Source organism: Cololabis saira, chromosome 20 (genome assembly GCF_033807715.1).
Source record: "Cololabis saira isolate AMF1-May2022 chromosome 20, fColSai1.1, whole genome shotgun sequence".
NCBI lineage: Eukaryota > Metazoa > Chordata > Actinopteri > Beloniformes > Belonidae > Cololabis > Cololabis saira.
In genome coordinates this window covers 6876488-6897734 of record NC_084606.1, presented here as the reverse complement: position 1 = coordinate 6897734, position 21247 = coordinate 6876488, and the positions used below count along the sequence as shown (strand labels likewise).

Below are 21247 nucleotides of genomic sequence, written 5' to 3'. Positions count from 1 at the left end.
TGACTACTTACTAGTGTGCGTACGACCGGCATCCGCACGTTTGATAATTACGGATTTTTTTTTACTTGCACACACTTGCGCACGGTTGATGAATGAGGCCCCAGTCCTGCTGGTATTATGCTGCATAATGAAAGGCGTTTACTGACTAAGTTGGACATGACTGAAAGCATGATGGTGAAATCCCCCCCCCCCCCCTCCACTCATTTACGGACTGGTAACTGTGTGTCTGTTGGACAGATGGGGACACGGCGTCCAACGGAGACGGGGACGAGGACTGCGGGGACGTCCGTCTGCAGATGTTCAGAGACGAACTAAAGGCGTCGTGCGTGAAGGAGATGGCTCTGCTGGCTCTGATGGAGAAGACGGGCTACGCCATGGTGCAGGAGAACGGCCAGAGGAAGTTCGGCGGACCCCCCCCAGGTACGCTGCAGCACTGGTCTCCAACCCCCGGACCGGTACCGGGCCGTGGGTCATCTGGTACCGGGCCGCACAGACAGAAAAAATAATTTCTGTTTCATCCCCGACTGATGATGGTTGACTCTCAAACTGATGGTTCACAATGTTTTTATTCCTTGGATGTAAATACACTGCAAACACACCGTAAGAGCTATAAAGGAATAAAATAAAATAAAGTTAGTCTTTCTACATTCATATAAGTTTCATTTAACTTAAATACAGACCGACGCAGCTGCTTGCTTGGTGGGTAATAACAGTTACCGTTAACCACAATACATGAGTAACCATGGCAACCAAACTCAAGCTGGACATAAATACGGCATAAAATTTGCAAAGAAAACAAATCCTTATCAGCAGGTGCTTTTTGTGTCAGTTAGGCTCCACTTTAGCATTCAAGACACTAGTTTAGTCTTTCAGACACACTTTCTACTGCCGTTAAACTTTTACCGTTAAAGTCCGAAGCGCCGGATGTTTACGATGTCTCGGTGAGACGCCTTCAAAATAAAAGCACTTAATATCGGTCTCCTTAATATATAACAAATAAAATAAAAGCCTGGCTTTAAATAACGTTAATGCAGGGGTTTCCAAAGTCAGTCCTGCATGTTTTGGTTGTTTCCCTGCATCAACACACCTGATTCTAATTAATGGTCGTCACCACCTTGTCATCAAAGTCTGGATAGTTCTGTTGATGACCAAGCTCCTTTTATCACGGTTTGATAAAAAAACGGACACATCTAAAACATGCAGGACACCGGCCCTCGAGGACTGACTTTGGACACCCCTGCGTTAATGAGAAAACAAACATAAAAACACATTTATAGAAATACTCATATTAAAGGTAATTTACATTACACATTTCCATTATTTTATTTTATTTTTTCGAAAATTATGTTTTATTATTATTATTATTATTATTATTATTGTTATTATTATTATTATTAATACTATAGAGAAAATACCAGTTTTTAATGCCGATCTTGTCATTTTATTTAGTTTTTATCAGCTACACCCTTAGATTGGGCCGTGAAAATATTGTCAGACATTAAACCGGTCCTGGTTCAGAAAAGGTTGGGGACCGCCGGGTTAGAGGGAGCAGGGGAACGGAGTACCGTTTCTGACCACGTGACTCTGGTGATAGACTGACCTTGTGTGGTCAGAAGCGGTACTGCTGTAGAGACGCTGTAAAGACGTGAGTCTGGACACAGAAACACAAGTGTACATAGTGAATCCTTACAGGTACATCAGTGATAAACTGTGCAGAAAGGAAGGTGTGAATGGGACCTGTGATAAATCAAACCCCACTCTGGTGTCAGTATTACGGTGGCCGAGACCTGCCATTGATGAAAATAAAAGTAACGCTGCAAACAGAAACAAACGCTGCAGCAAATAAAATAAACGCAAAAAAAAAAGAAACAAATATATAAAGAAACCCCGCTGAAAATAAAATAAAAAAACAACGCAAATAAAAAAGCCACAACGGAAGTGAATTACCGGGGACTATTTTTGCCGATGCACCGGTGTTGCACATTAAAAATTACACGTAGCGACGTTGAACACTAACCTTTTCACTTATTCTCTCGTTCGTTGTTCTTCTTATTCCTCGCTCTTCTTATTTCTTCCTTTTCACTTACGTTCTCTTTGTCTTCTTCTTCTCCTCTCATGTAAAAAACACCGGTGCATCAGCAAAAATAGTCCCCGGTAATTCACTTCCGTTGTGGCTTTTTTATTTGCGTCGTTTTTTTTTAATTTGCAGCAGCGTTTCTTTATATTTGCCCGTTTCTTTTATTTGCAGCGTTTCTTTTATTTGCAGCAGCGTTTCTTTTTATTTATTGGCAGCGTTTCTTTTATTTTCAGCAATGGCGGGTCTCGGCCACTGTACAGTGTCATATGGCGAGAAAATCAACTCAAAACTTTTAATACACACACTTTTGCGTGTGTGTTTTATCTGATTTGTGCGTAACTTGCTCGAAGTTTTACGGACTAAATGATAATTAAGAATTCAAAAAGCCTCCTACACACACAAATCGTTAAATACACACAAATGGTTTTGAGACTCTTTTCCTCCAAGAATCCTCACAGATCTGTCCGTACATGGTGCATTTAAGGACTGGTGGAAAGCCTGGTCATCTGAGTTTCATCAGAGTCCAGTGTTATTTCTCTGATACTTAGTAACCGACTCTAAGAAGGTAAACTCACTTCAGACCACCGTCTTCTTGCTCCTGATTTGATCGTCAGTGTGTCCACCGAGCGGTCGTTGCTTTAAAACATGTAATTACATTTGTACGGCTAATAAATGCAGATCTGTCCATATAAGGAATTATAGACTATTACAAAGTAAATGTGTTATAACCACGGGGTGCTGAGATATTCTCTCCTACACAGGCCCACAATTGTTCACAGTTGGTTACAAGTTCAGAGGAAACTAAGTATCAGGGAAATAACGCTTGACTCAGATGAAAGTTCAGATGACCCAGCTTTCCACCAGTCCTTAAATGCACCACGAACAAATCTGTGAGGATTCTTGGAGGAAAAAAGTCTCAAAACCATTTGTGTGTATGTAACAATTTGTGTGTGTAGATTTTCACTTAAAATAAGCAGAAAAATCTGCCAGTGGAACAAGATTTTTTGCTTGTAATGAGAAGATAAATCTCGTCCCACTGGCAGATTTTTCTACTTATTTCAAGGGAAAATCTACTTGAAACAGGTGAAAATTGTCAAATAAGTTATTTTTCTGGTGATGACTCTTGTTTTAAGTGTAATGAAATTTTTTGACTAAAAATTAGACATTTTAACTAGAAATAAGACAAATATTCCTGGTAAGATTTTGAGTTTTTGCAGTGTAGATAGATATATGGACGGACCGTTGAGGGGCCGATCGTCCCCGGTCTCCGGTCCAGTCCCAGACCGTGAAGCTCCGGCTGACCCCGGCTCTGCTGTGTGTTCAGGCTGGGAGGGCCCGGCCCCCCCGCGGGGCTGCGAGGTGTTCGTGGGGAAGATTCCCAGAGACATGTACGAGGACGAGCTGGTGCCTCTGTTCGAGCGGGCCGGCCGGATCTACGAGTTCAGGCTGATGATGGAGTTCAGCGGGGAGAACCGCGGCTACGCCTTCGTCATGTACACCAGCAGGTGACCCGCACACACGCCTCACAAGTACCGTATTCTCCTCACTGTAAGGCACACCTTCAATGAATGACGTATTTTAAAACTTTTTCCATATATAAGGCGCACCGCATTATAAGGCGCTTAAGTAGAGGCTGGGGTTACGTTCTGCATCCCTTAGACCAGGGGTCGGCAACCCGCGGCTCTAGAGCTCTTTAGCGCCGTCCTAGTGACTCCCTGTAGCTTTTTCACAAATGTTTGACCTTTTTTTCATTTTTTCTTCTTTTTTAAATTTTTTTTCTCTTCTTTTCTCTTCTTTTTTTTCTTTTTTCTTCTTTTTTCCCTCTTTTTTTTCTTTTTTATTCCTTTTTCCTTTCCTTTTTCTCGACATTTCGACTTTTTTCTCAACATTTCGATTTTTTTCTCAACATTTCGACTTTTTCCTCAACATTTCGACTTTTTTCTCAAGATTGTACTTCAACATTAATCTTGACATTTCGACTTTTTTCTCGAAATTTCTACTTTTTTCTCGACATTTCGACTTTTTTCTCAACATTTTGACTTTTTTCTCAACATTTCGACTTTTTTCTCAACATTTCAACTTTTTTCTCGACATTTCGATTTTTTTCTCAACATTTCGACTTTTTTCTCGACATTTCGACTTTTTTCTCAAGATTGTACTTCAACATTAATCTTGACATTTAGACTTTTTTCTCGACATTTCGACTTTTTTCTCAACATTTCGATTTTTTTCTCAACATTTCGACTTTTTTCTCGACATTTCGACTTTTTTCACAAGATTGTACTTCAACATTAATCTCGACATTTCGACTTTTATATGTATAATGAAAAAAAAATCTTCCCCCAGTTATAACTAATATAGATACATGCAGCATGTGTTGCCTTCATTCTAAGGCTGATACAAGACTTCAGACATATTTGTTTTTTGTGTTTTTGGTCCAATATGGCTCTAAAACATTTTGGGTTGCCGACCGCTGCATTAGACCAAGGGTCGGCAATCCGCGGTTTACTCTTTCATCCTTATACTACGGCTCCGAGTGGCTTGGGAAAATAAATCACAAAAAAAACAAAAAACTAAGTATTTAATCGAAGTGTATTTTATTTGTGTTAGTTATTTAATATTTTAGTTCTAAATTGGAAGATTATTGTGATCCTGACATATGAGAATAAATACCGTATTTTCTGGACTATAAGCCGCTACTTTTTTCATAGGTTTTCAACCATGCAGCTTATACAAAGGCGGCTATTCTGTGGATTTTTCTTCCACCGCTCGGGGCGCTCTAACCGGAATTAGAATCAAAACTAAGACAAAATAAATGCAAAGAGGAATACGCTACTTCTTCTTTAGCAGATAGAAGTAGAAGCAGATTTCAAACAGATAAATAGATAAATAAATAGCGGTTATTTTCTCTTGGTTCTGTCCCGTTTTAATCAGCAAAGTTGCTGCCGTGTTAAAAGACACTGTTAGGAAAGGATCTATTTAGGTACAAACATGTACATCATTTACAGTTCAAAATCCTTCTGTACATGTAGAAAATATCTTATCTAACAACATAAATATCTGCGGCTTGCAGATCTTTTTTTTTAAATAGAGCGGATGCGGCTTGTATGCAGGTGCGGCTTATAGTCCAGAAAATACGGTATATATTTTATTGTTTTTCGTCGCTCAAAATAAAGGTCATACTCGCGAAAGCCGGTATTCCCGCCAAAACGCCATCCATTCGTCGCGACTTTCAACCCCAGCAAGGCCAACTATGGAGAAATGTAAGAAAAGAGAAAATATCTGAAGAAAATGGAACATTCAATGATGCCTGGGCAGATTCATTTGCATTTAGCTCTGGTGAGAGTGGCCTACCAGTACGCCTAATTTGTGGAGAAAAACTGTCTAACAATAAACGCTCAAATGTCGCAAAACCTTTCAACAATACACACAGAGCCTTTGCTGAAAAATATCCGGAGGGAGAAGAGAGAAAAAAAGGCTGATCTGACGAAAAATCCCTTCAAGAAGTTGCGGCTCAATATTGATTCATATATAAGACGGATTATAAGGCGCATGGTCAGCTTTTGAAAAAATTGAAGGCTTTTAGCTGCGCCTTATAGTGCGGAAAATACGGTATCTCCTGCTCACCCGCCTCCTGCTGGGGTTGACAGTCTGAAGGTTTAAGAACGGTAGATTCACCTCAGAACAGGGAACAGGCCGGGCTCGTGTTCAGGGCAGGTCAGGATGAAGGTTGTTGGTTCTGCTCCAGAGAAGCAGCTCAGAAGGCCATCCAGACGCTGGACAACTGCGAGGTCCGTCCGGGGAAGTTCATCGGCGTCTGCGTGAGTCTGGACAACTGCCGCCTCTTCATCGGCTCCATCCCCAAGGACAAGAGGAAGGAGGAGATCCTGGAGGAGATGAAGAAGGTAGGAGCCGCCGCCACGCAGACCCGCCGGCCCCGGTCCCTGATCTAACAGCTCAGATCTAGGGCTGGGCGATATATCCAGTATACTCGATGTATCCTGGCTTCTACTCTGTACGATGTACAGAATGACTATACCGTTAATATTCAAGTAGCATTGTCACGCATTTGCTTTTAGCAGCGGGCATTAACTTACAGACTTTTTTTTTTTTTTTTTTTTTTTGCAGCAAACGGGTTTCACATTTTCAAAGCGTGTCCACAATTCTTTTAGTAGCACGGCAGTACGAAACCTAAGGTTAGGGCTGGGCGATATATCAAGATTTTAATATATATCGATATATTTTCAAACGGGATATGGTACGAGACAATATCGTTTATATCGATTTAATAAAAAAAAAAATATATATATATTTTTTTTTTAATGATTTTGATATAGCTTATTTTGTGACAAATTGACTTGAATTTTTTATTTGAGATTTGCACAAATATTTTGTTATTTGCACAACTGTCAACCTCAGTGGAAAAGTCTGCCTGTTACTGTCTACATATTAATTGCACAGTGTATTTTAATTTAATTGTTATGCAGGAAAGGGATATTTGTTTTTTATTCAAGAAGCATTTTTATTCTATATATGCAGGCAGTTTATTTTTATTTAATTTGTTTTATACATTTTGATATTGTGCAGATAAATAATAAATAATTATTTTTAAAATTAAAAATAAATAATAATGCAATAATACATTTTATTTTTAAAGGCGCCTTTCTTGGCACTCAAGGTCGCCGTACACAACATGTTAAAAAATAGAACCAGCAGAATACATTAAAAAAAACAAACATCTAAAAACATTTAAAAACAGCAGAGGTAAGAACATTAGAAGAAATGAACATTAAATGAGATAGGCAGTGTTGAACAGATGAGTTTTGAGTTGGGATTTATCTCATTCTCCACCCAACTGAGAATCATGTTATTTTTCTTCTGCATGGAGGTTTATGTTTATAGTCCGTCTCTCCCAGATTGTATAGAGTTCTTTGTAGATTTTGTTCTTTCTTTCTTTTTTCCTTTTCTTATCTCTTAATATGTTTGCTTAAAATGAAAAAACTGGATGGCGGATAAGAATATTACTGCTTTTACTTTGTGATACGTACTGCCATACCTAAATAAAGAATTCAAATAAATAAATAAAAACACCTTTAACAGGTGAGAGAGGACGGCTGCAGGTGGAGGAGAGAGGATGCCTGCTCTCTTTAACACCTGTGTGTGTGTGTGTGTGTGTGTGTGTGTGTGTGTGTGTGTGTGTGTGTGTGTGTGTGTGTGTGTGTGTCAGCTGACGGACGGAGTGATGGACGTCATCGTGTATCCCAGCTCCACCGACAAGAGCAGGAACCGCGGCTTCGCCTTCGTGGAGTACGAGTCCCACAAGGCGGCGGCGATGGCCCGGAGGAAGCTCATCCCTGGTAGGAAACCAGGACTAGTAGAGCTGAAACCAGGACTAGTAGAGCTGAAACCAGGACTAGTAGAACTGAAACCAGGACTAGTAGAGCTGAAACCAGGACTAGTAGAACTGAAACCAGGACTAGTAGAGCTGAAACCAGGACTAGTAGAGCTGAAACCAGGACTAGTAGAACTGAAACCAGGACTAGTAGAGCTGAAACCAGGACTAGTAGAACTGAAACCAGGACTAGTAGAGCTGAAACCAGGACTAGTAGAACTGAAACCAGGACTAGTAGAGCTGAAACCAGGACTAGTAGAGCTGAAACCAGGTTGTTTCTGTTCCACCCCCCTGTCAGCATGTGTCCACACTAGGAATGGGTGATATTTTACCGTTCACGATGTACCGTCAAAAAAATTCCCCACGGTAAGAATTTGTCATCTCGCGGTAAAAACGATAAATTCCTTTTGATGACATTTTTGTGTAACAAACATGGCGGAAGACGGAGTCTGCAAAAACAAGGAAATGGTTGTTACATTTTGATATAACGTTTGACTATTACGAAAAAAAAATTACAATAGTATCTAATTTGTGGCATGTTCCAACCACAGGTTAATTTGCACATTTTATTTATATTAGAAGAGGTCATCACTGATTGGATTTTATTTTCAGTGAACTTTTATTTATTTGTCCTCTTTCTTTATTTATCAGGTTGTATTTTTTTCTACTTTGTGATTTTATAAGCTAAGAAAACTTGAAGGACGATGGTACTTTTACTGTTTGCACTGTTATCCCAATGTTTAAGCCATACAGTTTGAATAAATGTTGAATTTGTTCATACATTTCAAACTTGTTTTTAATCTGAGTCATTACAGTTTTGCAGTACAGGTGTACTAATTTAATTGGTTTTTAATTAATTCAATTTTAATTGGTGTAGTTTAGTAGCATTTAGTATCTTTTAGATCAGTGTTTTGGCTCCAAAGACTGAATGTGGTGATAGATTTATAGTTAAAAAGGTGGAGTTTAATTGGTATTTTTTTTATCGTCATTTTTATCGTTATCGGGATAAATGCCAGAAATTATCGCGATACATTTTTTAGTCCATACCGCCCATCCCTAGTCTGCGGTGCGTTCAGGTGCGGCCCGTAAAGCTGAGTTTCCTCCCCAGGCTCCCTGCAGCTGTGGGGTCACTCCATCCAGGTGGACTGGGCCGAGCCGGAGAAGGACGTGGACGAGGAGGTGATGCAGCGCGTCCGAGTCCTCTACGTACGTATCACCCAACAACCTGCAGGAACTTTAAACCACATTTTTATATACACCGGTACATGAACACAACCCCAAACTATTCATATTTATGAAACTAAAATGAAGATTAAAATTGGGAGAAAAGATTCTGTGGGTCAGACAAAGGACCAATCCCAATCCCCCCCTACTTTCTACCACTAGCCCTAAAAATGAAGCCACAGGCGTAGGGCCCTTGTAATCTTCCCTAGGGATTGGGACGTCACTGCGTGGTTTACCTTTGGGTACGTAAGCCACTGAGTGAATATTATGAAAGTAAAATATATATTTCTCGCTGGAAATGTAATCAAAACGCATTTTTATGCAGAAACTAACTCAAAATATTGATTTTATTCACTAAAAATGAAAAATGTCTTATGTTTTTTTGTTTGATTCAGTCTGAAAATGATGACGTAAAGCATTCTGGGAAATTTTCTCTAGCCCTCGGTCGCGAAGTCAGCACTGAAATCCCTCGCTGTGAAGGTCTAGACCAGGGGTCGGCAACCCGCGGCTCTTTAGCGCCGCCCTAGTGGCTCCTGGAGCTTTTAAAAAAATGTTTGACCTTTTTTTTCCTTTTTTCTTGTTTTTTTCTTTTTTTCCTTTTTTCTTCTTTTTTTCCTTTTTTTCCTTTTTCTCTTTTTTTATTCCTTTTTCCTTTCCTTTTTAATCTCTACATTTCAACTTTTTTCTCCACTTTTCAACTTTTTTCTCGAGATTGTACTTAAACATTAATCTCGAAATTTTGACTTTTTTCTCGAAATTTTGACTTTTTTCTCGACATTTCAACTTTTTTCACGAAATTTTGACTTTTTTCTCGACATTTCGAATTTTTTTACGATATTTTGACTTTTTTCTCGAAATTTTGACTTTTTTCTCGACATTTCAACTTTTTTCACGAAATTTTGACTTTTTTCTCGACATTTCAAATTTTTTCTTGAAATTTTGACTTTTTTCTCGAAATTTTGACTTTTTTCTCAACATTTCGACTTTTTTCTTGAAGTGCATGATGAAACTAATATAGAAACATGCAGCATGTGTTGTCTTCATTCTAAGGCTTATACAAGACTTTTTTGCGGCTCCAGATATATTAGTTTTTTGTGTTTTTGGTCCAATTAGGCTCTTTAACATTTTGAGTTGCCGACCCCCGGTCTAGATTCATACACACCAGCCCTCGTTATGTCCACTAGCCCTACATGCAAAGAGGAATTGGGACACCACTACCCTCACGGGAACGCGCAGAATTTAGGGGTAGTGCTGAAAAGTAGGACTAGGGGGGGATTGGGACTGGGCCTAAGTTCCCCCCGGGTCGGCGTGGCTTCACCCTCCTCGGCGCCGCCGACAGCTGACGGTGGTGTTTCCTCCTGCAGGTGAGGAACCTGATGCTGGACACCACGGAGGAAACCGTCCACCAGGAGTTCTCCCGCTTCAAGCCCGGCTCCGTGGAGCGGGTGAAGAAGCTCACGGACTACGCCTTCGTCCACTACTACAGCCGCAGCGACGCCGTCACCGCGCTGAGCCTCATGAGCGGCGCCCAGATCGACGGGGCCACCGTGGAGGTGGTGCTGGCCAAACCGGCCTCCGTCAGGGACGGGGGCGGCGCCGGGCGGAGGCTCAACGGCCGGGGATACCTGGGAAATATCCAGTCGGGGGGAGGAGGGGGCGACGGCTTGTTCCTGCTGCCGCGGCCCAGAGGCATGATGGGAGCAGACTCGCTGCTCAGGGCCCTGCCCCTGCCCACGGGCCTGGGAAACCCCTACAGCTCAGGACGCGCTGGCCGAGGTGAGAGCAGTGTGTGTGTGTGTGTGTGTGTGTGTGTGTGTGTGTGTGTGTGTTTGCATCAGTATGTCCAGTTCCACCGGTTCAGTCCAGTTCTAATTAGGTACTTACAGTGCGAAGGCCAGTACTGGAGTTGAGGGGGGATGAGGGGGATGGCATCCCCCCCTGAAATAAAAACGGTCCAAATCATCCCCCCCTGAAATAAAAACGGTCCAAATCATCCCCCCCTGAAATAAAAACGGTCCAAATCATCCCCCCTGTAAAACTGCCATCCCTCCTTTCCATCCCTTATGTCATTTCATCAATGAATGTGGTTTTACTGCTATTTCAACATTTAGAGTCATCACCAGAAAAATAACACCAGAAAAATAACTTATTTGACAATTTTCACTTGTTTCAAGTAAATTTTCACTTGAAATAAGAAGAAAAATCTGCCATTTATCTTCTTATTACAAGCAAAAAAGTCTTGTTCCACTGGCAGATTTTTCTACTTATTTTTAGTGAAAATCTACTTGAAACAGGTGAAAATTGTTGTTTTTTCCAGTGATGAGTCTTGTTTTACGTGTAATGAGATTTTTTTTACTAAAATGAGACATTTTAACTAGAAATAAGACAAATATTCTTGTTAAGATTGTGAGTTTTTGCAGTGATCCATGTTACTTATCCTGTGAAGGACAGAGTCATATTGATAAGTTCAGAAAAGTGTTTTTTATTGTTGTGTTTTGATGTATTTGATGTAAGCCCAGTGGATATTTAAAGCTTACAGAAGGCTGCATTTAACTGCTGCTATGTCATTCCTGCAGTATTTCTGCAGGTGTTTTGGTCACTGCTATTATTTGTAATATATTATATTATTTGTAATCAGCACAAATTATCTGTCCCCATATGATCAAATCCACCATCCCCCCTGATTTTTTTTTACAACTCGAGTACTGGTGAAGGTCCTATTGTATCTGTAGGAATTGTTCTTGTTCTCGTCGTTTTTATTTTTATTTTTCCGACGAAATGAGGGCTTTTTGTCCCCCTTAACGTGCCCCAAAAGTCACCAAATTGTACATGCAAGCCAGGCCTGGCAAAAAATTTGATATTTAATGGTTTGCATTAATGGGCGTGGCCTAATGGCAAAACTTTGTGCCTCAAGCCCCACAATACGGTTTGACGTACATGCACGAAAATCGGTACACACCTGTATCATGTCACAGCTTAAAGAAAAGTCTCTTGGCGCCATGGCCGAAACCGAATAGGAAGTCGGCCATTTTGAATTAATCGTGTCATTTTGGCGCAATTTATGCCATTTCTTCGGCAATTAATACGGCCCGAACCGTAACGTGCACCAGAATCGTCTAGATTCTGCGACGATGGGCATTACTTTTCTCTTTCAAAAGCGTTACCGTGGCGATGCTAGACGCCAAAAAGCGCGTCCCCCTTCATCTGATTGGTCCATATTTGATAGTTCCTACCTTCTGTCATAATTTTTGAATGGTTTGACATAAAGAGTCATGGGTGGTGTCTTTACTTAGTTTTGAGTCCTTGACTTTTATTGGTGAAAATTGCACGCGTGAGGGCCCGTTCATCGCTGCTTTCAGCTTTAATTAGGGCTTGTTTTTTTTAATCGCCATTTATTTACACATTTTTGCTTTTCTAAATTACCTTAAGGTATTTTTTTGTTGTTTGTTTGATGTTTTTAATACTGTTAACAACATGAGAAAGGGCAAATATGCTTCCTTTATGCCAATGTTTATTAAACTTTCCACAAAAAAAAAAAAAGGTTTTGGCCTGAATGTAACATTCCTTCATAAATACAAACACAATGTACAGTAATCCCCAACTTTACACTTAAGATTCCTAGTTTTTTTAAGCCGCTCAATGTAAAACAATGAACCATATGCATCACAAACATCGTATAAGAAGTGCATTGGTCAGTTAAATTCTCCATGTAATTATGTCTCACCTCATATGGAGGAAAATAAAAAAAAAGATTCTCCTAAATGGGATCAAAACAGGGAGATCCAAAAATAAATTGTCCAGGCGCCTGTTTTGCAAGCTGCTATCCAGCGCTGTCTGCTTTTGACGAGGGAGGGCTCTCTGTATCGTCGTGTGTTTGGCTGCAAGTATTTGAGACTCCACGTGCTTCGATGGTAATTCATTTAAATCCACATGCAAATAACTTTAGTCTTATCCAGCGAACCATCCGCATCTTTTTGGAAGTGAACTTGCCGTTCAAAAGTGCCTTTTTATTCTCCATCTTTCCTCGCTTTTCAACAAAGTTCACGCAGTAGTTCACCATACTTTTCCTCAAGCTACGGTGCCGTCGACCGCCAGAAATTATATAAAGCGCATTTTTTTTTTATCCTGCAGGTTAATCGTGCGTTAACGCGTTGTTAACGTGTTATAAACGCATTATTAATGCGTTATTAACGCGTTAACTTTGACAGCCCTAGTTCTAACAGTTCAGTTCAGTGATCCAGTTCTCCCGGTGCAGAACCTCGTACACAGGGGTGGGTAGTAACGAGTTACATTTACTCCGTTACATTTACTTGAGTAAGTTTTGGGAAATGTTGTACTTTTAGGAGTAGTTTTGAATCACTATACTTTGTACTTTTACTTGAGTAGATTTGTGAAGAAGAAACTGTTCCTCTTACTCCGCTACATTAGGCTACGTTGAGCTGTTACTTTTCTTTTATCCCTTTTATCCACGTACGCGTCAATCTCATGACATCACTGGGTGATTCTTTGGGAAAAATGTTTGTTTTTGCATGTTTTGTCACATTTACACAGACTCAAACACACACAGAGTTTCTATGAGTTCATGTTTGTTCTAGTTCTGCCTGGTTAAAAAAGAAAAGTACAAAGGCTGGAAATTTTGTGCTACTTGTGCTTAATTTATTTTTTTATTCTGTTATTATTTTATTTATTTTATTATTTATTAAAGTAATTGAATTTACTTTAAGATTATTTTAATTTAAGCTATTTTTTATTAATTCTAATTTATTTTATTGATTTAATTTGCCTGAAGATGATTATTTTGTACTTTTGTCTGTTTGAATGGTTGTGTTAAAAAAATAAATCAGACGTTACTCAACAGTTACTCAGTACTTGAGTAGTTTTTTCACAAGTACTTTTTTACTTTTACTCAAGTAATTATTTGGATGAATACTTTTTACTTCTACTTGAGTCCTATTATTCTGAAGTATCAGTACTTTTACTTGAGTACAGTTTTTGCCCGTCCCCCCAGTGTTTCCAGTGTTGTAGTGCAGCAGAGTGTGCGTGTCCCTCTCATGTTCCGTGTGTGTTGCAGCGGAGGATCCGGACCCCTGCGTGCTGCCGCTGCCCCCCTGCTCCCCCCTGGCCCCCACCAGCCTGCTGGCCCTGAAGCAGAGCCAGATCGGCTCGGCCGTGGCGCTGCTGGAGTACCACTGCTGCAAGAACTGCTGGTCCCCCCCCGAGTACCAGCTGTACTCCACCGGGGGACGGGACGGAGGCCTGCTGCTGCTGTACAAGGTGCTGCACCACCCATAACTACACCACCCATAACTACACCACCCATAACTACACCCACCCCCCATAACTACACCCCCCCCGCTCACCTGCAGGTTCTGGTGCTCACACCTCACCAACCTTTGACCTCTGACATGATCTCCACCTCATACCTCCCCTCTTGCTGCAGCTGCAGCCACTTTACCTTCAGAAATAACTCTGACCACCATCTTTTTATATATCTTTATTTAAACTCGAAAATCATTGAGGGCGAGCCCTCATTTACACTGACTACGTTTACATGCAGTCAAAATTCGGGTTATTGCTAATATTCCGGTTACTGAAACCTCCTTCCTTCCTTCCTTCTTTCCTTCTTTCCTTCCTTCTTTCTTTTCTCCCTTCCTTCCTTCTTTCCTCCCTTCCTTCCTTCTTTCCTTCTTTCCTTCTTTCCTTCCTTCCTTCTTTCCTCCCTTCCTTCCTTCTTTCCTTCTTTCCTCCCTTCCTTCCTTCTTTCCTCCATTCCTTCCTTCTTTCCTCCATTCCTTCCTTATTTTCTCCCTTTCTTCCTTCTATCCTCCTTCCCTTCCTTCCTTTTTTCCTCCCTTCTTTCATTCCTTCCTTCCTTCCTTCCTTCCTTCCTTCCTTCCTTCCTTCCTTCCTTCCTTCCTTCCTTCCTTCCTTCCTTCCTTCCTTCCTTCCTTCCTTCCTTCCTTCCTTCCTTCCTTCATTGGAAGCCCTCATTTACACTGACTACGTTTACATGCAGTCAAAATTCGGGTTATTGCTAATATTCCGGTTACTGAAACATTCGGAATATTCCGTTTCCATGCGTGAGCAAACAGGGTTATCCCTGTAAACACAGTAATTAGTCATTCGGGATATCTGGATCAAACCAGCGACGCACGGAGAACGTGATGACGCAATTACCGTCATTTCTGCTTCTTCTTCCTGTATCCATATTCAAAACAAATGCTGCTTCGCGCAACTTTTCTCTCTCCTTCTTGTAAATCTCGCTATCCCGGTACTTTCTACCGTCTACAAATGCAGAAATGTTCATATCCTTCATTACATTTATGAAGTGATTAGTCTCCTCCTGGTCTTGGTTTCTCCGTGTTTATAAGAACTTCCTGGACTCAAAAGACCAGGATTCCTTGTGAACAGAACATGTGCAGAAAACAAATTCATGTTCCGTTTGATGGGGATATTCAGTTTGGCGTTTACATGACCCAATATTCAGGTTTTAAAAGGAGTAACCCAGGGCTCATATTGGGGTTTTTAAAAACCCCAATATGAGCAAATTCAGGTTATTCAAAGGGGTTATTGGTGTTTACATGGCCGTGCAGATTCGGGTTATTGCCAATATTCAGGTTTTAAAAGGGTTATTGATGCATGTAAACGCAGTCTCTGACGTCGAGCAAATACAAAAGTAAAAAACAAAAAACAAAAACAAAACAACAAAAGAACAGTCAATTAAACAATTATGAAGTTACAATTAATAAATAATGTAACAATAAAGTCAGTTAAAACAGATACAAACAGTGCTTAAAAGATTTAAGATCAGGGATTTAAAATGACCAAAAGATACTAGTGAATTGATTTTAAGAGTGCTTTGTAATGAGTTCAAGGTGGATGGTGCAGAAAAGCTAAAAGCAGATCTACCAAGCTCAGTAAAGACTCGGGGGACTTGTATAAGCCAGTCAGTGGATCTAGTGTGTTGTGAACTAGCAGGCCAAGCAAGAGGGAGGAAACATAAGTCGGCAGCAAGCCAATAATAGCCTTATACATGAATAAATGAAAGTGAAAATCTGGCCTCTAAGAGAGGGAGGACCATCCAACCTTACTGTACAGCAGCAGTTCCCAAACTTTTTTAGCCGCGCACCCCCTTCTATGTCTCAACCCGGTTGACGCACCCCCGATCCCCCACCCCTTAAAAAAAACGGAACAAGCTTTATTATAGTCATATTAGAGTCGCCATGTTTATTCATGCTAAAATGACCAGAACACACATGTAACATAATAATCACAATCACAACAATGCGCTCTCGCATTTAAAATAAACTGAAACACTGTAACACAGTTCCAATATAATGAAACAAAGTTATGCGCAGGCTTCCACTTTTAAGAGCAAAGAGGATGGATGACATGCTCAGACTCAGTGGCAGAAAGCAGATAAGTTGAGGAAAATGTTAGAATATTTTGAACATTGAACAAAAATTGCAGCAAGTTTAAATGACCGTGGAAACTAACACAACCCGTCATCATAACACAGGTTATGGAAATAAAATTTGAACGCTAGTAATTTTAATTCTATTCCAATAAAGTTACACACAACATTAATAACAAAGAGCATGGCTCAGGAACAGATTAAAAAGTGCAGCGCATCTACAGTAGGTGGCTCAGCCTACAGGGAGAGAGAAAGAAAGAGAGAGGGAGGGAGAAACAGAGAGGGGGTGTGTGTGAGTATTTCCAGTATATTTGTAGCAATAATATCAATACCATTTGGCCAAATATTTACCCATATTAATGCGACGGGTGGGCCTGCATCTTGGCACAAAGTTCTCCGATGTTTGGCGCAATTGAAGACAGTTTAAGCCTCAAATCTTTCTCAACAGCATCCAGTCTTTGACGATGTTTTGTTTTAACTGCGGTCAGAGCAGAGAAACCAGCCTCGCATAGATACGTTGTTGCGAAGGGCATCAAAACTCTCAAAGCCTGCTTTGCCAGGACTGTGTATGATGACATTGACTCAGTCCAAAAATCCACAAGTGGCTTCCGTTTGAACTGCAACTGCAGTGCCCCATCAGATGACAGCTCGATCAGCTGTTCCTGCTCCTGAAATGACAGCTGTGGGACCGGGAGGGAAACTTCAAATGGGTTGCGAATCCACGCTTGAGATGTGTCTATGGGTGGGAAGTATTTCCGTAGCTGCTCGGCGAGTTGGTTGAGGTGTTCAATTATGAGACTTTTAACATGCTCACCCAGGTGCACGTCATTTTCCCCCAAGAACTCGTGCAGCGTAGGGAAACACAGGAGTGTGTTCCCACTCACACAGATCGCCCAGAACCGTAGCTTCTTTATCATGGCTTCAATCTTGTCTTGTGTGTTGAACACGGTAACACTGACTCCCTGCAGACTTAGATTCAGTTCATTCAGAGCCGAAAAGATGTCAGCCAGATAGGCGAGACTCTTCAGGAAATCTTCCTCATGCAGACTGGAAGCCAAATAAAATGGATTGTCCTCAAAAAATTGCTGAAGCTCGTGTCGCAGTTCAAAAAGCTGCGTTAACACTTTGCCGCGGGACAACCAACGCACTTCAGTGTGCAGCAGCAATGCTTTGTGTTCGCTGCCCATCTCATTGCATAACAGCGTGAACAGTCTTGCATTTAGCGGGCGAGCTTTAATGAAGTTCACCAGTTTCACAGCATCATTCAGGACTGCAAGGAGATCAGCTGGCATGTTTTTGGCTGCCAATGCCTCCCTGTGAACACTGCAGTGTAACCAGTGAATGGATGGACACACTTCCCTGATATGAGCTATAAGCCCTGTGTGCTTCCCCGTCATGGATTTTGCCCCGTCAGTGCAAATGCCCACGCAGCGTGTCCAGTCGATCCCGTTGGTCCTCATAAACGTATCAATTAAATTGAAGATTTCCTCTCCTGTTGTTCGGGTAGCAAGGGGCCGACAGAACAAAAACTCTTCTTGTACCGTGCCTTCAAAAAGGTAACGGACATACACCAAAAGATTGGCCAGATTTGCCACATCTGTAGACTCGTCTACTTGAAGAGAGTAAAACTCGCTTTTTATCATACGGCCGACTAATGTCGCCAGGATGTCTTCAGACATTGTATCGATGCGGCGCGACACAGTGTTATTTGATACCGGAATCATGTCTAACTTTTTTGCTTCTTTTTCGCCAATCATGCATCCTACCATCTCTTTGGCAGCTGGCAAGCACACGTCTTCGGCAATTGTGTGAGGCAGCCCCTTTCTCGCTATTCTGTAGCTGACAAGATATGATGCCCGTAATGCTTCTTTTGTAGAACGGACACATGAATGAAACTGCAGTTGTTTTTGGCTGTTTTGCAAATCCTCCAATTTTGATTTAAAAAATGTAAGGGGCTTTTGAATGAAGTGAGAATGCTTTGTGTGAAGATGGCGACGTAGATAAGAAGGCTTCAGGCAGCTGTTTGCGAGAACCTCACTGCACACCACACACTGCGGCTTTGGGCAGTCTGTATCACCAATCCAAGTGAAGCCCAGACCCAGATAATTTTCATCATATTTCCTTCTTTTTTTCCCCATCTGGTGTTCATCCTTTTCACCTCTTTTGCCTTGTTGCCATCTCCTTCCCTCCTTCGCGGTTTCCTCCGGCTCATCATTTTCTGATTCTAGCGCTTTTTCTTCTCCCGGCTCCGTTGCGATTATCTCCTCTGTTTTCTCCGATTCCTCACTCTGTCTTGGTTCCTCTTCTCCTTCATCACTAACTTTGATTTTAGATGTCCCACCTGATATTTTCCCTGATTTCAGCCAATTGAGCATATTTGCGAATGCGAGAATGAATAAAGTAGAGGCCACAAGCTAGGTGCAAATGCAGTGGTAGAAGAATATAACTTCTTCTTCTACGCTTCACTTTAAGATGACGTGTGTAACGCCCGCCAGGTGTGCCAGGGTGTGCCAGTGCCACCCACAGAGACAGCTGGCACAGCTGTTAAACCTAAGTTATGGTTCCGCGTTATATCGACGGCGTAGCCTACAGCGTAGGGTACGGAGCGACGCACAACGTAGGGTGCGCATCGCCGCGTACCCTACGCTGTAGGCTCTGCGTTGGTGTAACGCGGAACCATAAATCAGCCTTCAGACAACTCATCAAGCGGAGGGTGGATGGCGGACATGAGTTCCCGTCCATTATTGAAGTCTTAGACTCCTGCGACAAAGATGTTTTATCCAAGATTAACTGTTTGCATCGTATTCTGATAGCATTGCCTGTTACAAGTTGCTCCGTGGAGCCTTTTTTTAGTCGTCAACAGGACCAGAGCCGTCAGAGCGACGACGCTCACAGAGACTGAGGAGCCTCTCGTTGTTCATGTTTGAAAAAGATTTGAAATGTGCATTTTCTGTATTTAACAGCGTTTGTGTGTAATATATATTAGACCCTCCAGGAATCTGCAAAGAAAAAGTTTAAATTCCGCGGAGAGGAATTCTTGATTCCGCGGCTTGAAAGTTAATATTCCGCGGGCATTAAAAAATATATATTTTTAATGTAAAAATTAGGTACATTTTTACCAAAACACTCTAAAACTGTAAAACAGTGTGTAACATACTATTACTGGTTATAAAATAATGAACATCAACATTTTCTTTGTCCCACTTTGGCATATTTATTTGCAACGAAAAGAGAAGGCCATTTGCAGTAAATAAAAATATAAAATGCTGACACTTGGTCTGTGAAATGCAGTATAGTACTGTTCCCTGAACACTGGGAAAACCAGTGTTCAGGGAACAGTACTATTTGTCCTCGGAAGTGGGGATTTCCCAGTTCCCAGTCGGAATTTTCAACTGGAACGCCCCTTGAAGTGGGATTTCCTACTGGGAAAGTGGGAGAAGCTTCACCACCCCCGAGTTACCATTCCAAGATGGCTGCCATTCCCAGTTCCCAGTTCCGACTTCCGAGGTAAATGGAACGCGGCATTTGACTTACTGGCCACCGGACGGAGAAATCGCTCCATAACTGAAGGTTTTCTTTATGCTGTATGTAGTAATGTCTCCCCATATCTACAGTATGTAGTTAATAGTTTAAACTTTACTTTATGTCTCCGTGGAAGCCAAGGACCGATGCTGGTGACTGTTTGTTTCCTTATCCGGCTAGTGTTACTACGTATGTGCGACATCTAGCGGCCGGGATGAAAATTACATGTAAAAAAAGTGATTTTTCTGCACCAGACATTGAAATCCACGGAAGGTCTGTAAATCCACGGACAGCCGTGAAATCCGCGGAAATTTCCGCGATCGCGGAATCGCGGATTCCTGCAGGGTCTAATATATGATTAATAACAGCAGCACGTCATTATAGGCGCCCCTCTGCTCCTTCACCCGCCCCCCCCCTCTCCTCCCCGACACACACACTAGTATGAGCTGCAGCTCCAATGCGCGCCCTCTCGAGCACGCGCTGGAGCGCAAGTGTTTTGGATTGACGGTAACTTTATGGAGAGGTAGAAAAAAAAGAAGAGAGGAAGAGAGAGAGAAAGAATCGAGTGATTGACTGCTCCTTGCAGAAAGAAACTTGCCACTGAGGCGACTATTTGGCTTAAGGTTGGCCTGATGGTTTTATAATAAAACCATCAGGCCGTTTTCTGCATTTTCTGCAAAACGAATAATGCAAACTACAGATCATGTCATTGGCACCGAGGTGGCAAAGCGCATGTGGAGTGCGCTCTGAATTTGGGCACATCACCTGCTTTATAGGTCTGGGTAATGTACTCGCAAATATCCAGTGTAACAGTCTTTGTGAGGAAATATCTATTCTTCTCTTTGCACCTCAACAGACAAACAGTTGTTGCGTCTCTCTCATGGAAGGTGAAGCTCCTAAACCAGAATCGCGCAAACCCGAAGCACATGATGAGATGAGGTCTCTCCTCCTCCTCCATTTGCATAAATTGATGAAACCAAAACAAACTAAGCAAACATAATTCTTTTGGTAGATAGAGTCCAGTTACTACAGAATAGCCTACAGTTCAGTTGAATGGCCTAACGTTACACTCCCCGAAAAAGTGTGGGGTCTGACACATCCACAGCATTAATTATGCAGGGCAGGCTGCGAGAGTGCGGATGGGTTTTATTATAATTTACACATTCACCGGCTAGAAACAACAACAATCAAACAACAACAACCATTATTCATTGCATTATTACATTTGTGGGAAGTTATTACAACATTGAAAGTTGAAGATTTTCACTTCCCCACAAACGTAATAAATCTCTACAAACGTAATAGTTATTACATTTGTGGGAAATCGCGTGTTACGTTTGTAGTAGGCAGCGACTATTACGTTTGTGGGAAATGTATTACATTTGCAGGATTATTACATTAAAAGCTGCATATTTTTATTACGTTTGTGGTTTATTACGTTCATGGGCATTATTACATTGGCGGGTGTTACAGACGTGCATTTTGAATAGCCTGCATTTATTTATTCATTAAAATTACAGTTTTTGATTTAAAATTTTACAAAGGAAATGTTTATTTACACATCTTTATTGTGTAAAAAAAAAAAAAATGATCAGACCGCCATTACATTTTTCATCTC

The 21247-nt window shown here is 41.3% G+C and overlaps 1 protein-coding gene across 1 annotated transcript in view; it reads left to right on the top strand.

Annotated features, from left to right (window-relative positions):
• The first annotated feature begins 335 nt into the window (after window positions 1-335).
• Window positions 336-21247, top strand: part of rbm46 (RNA binding motif protein 46) — a 24416-nt gene continuing 3504 nt past the window's right edge. The window contains exons 1-7 of the mRNA XM_061710826.1: window positions 336-420; window positions 3402-3582; window positions 5826-5982; window positions 7305-7434; window positions 8578-8675; window positions 10058-10463; window positions 13765-13967. Coding sequence (XP_061566810.1) covers window positions 336-420; window positions 3402-3582; window positions 5826-5982; window positions 7305-7434; window positions 8578-8675; window positions 10058-10463; window positions 13765-13967 — 1260 coding nt within the window. The remainder of the gene's footprint in view (window positions 421-3401; window positions 3583-5825; window positions 5983-7304; window positions 7435-8577; window positions 8676-10057; window positions 10464-13764; window positions 13968-21247) is intronic.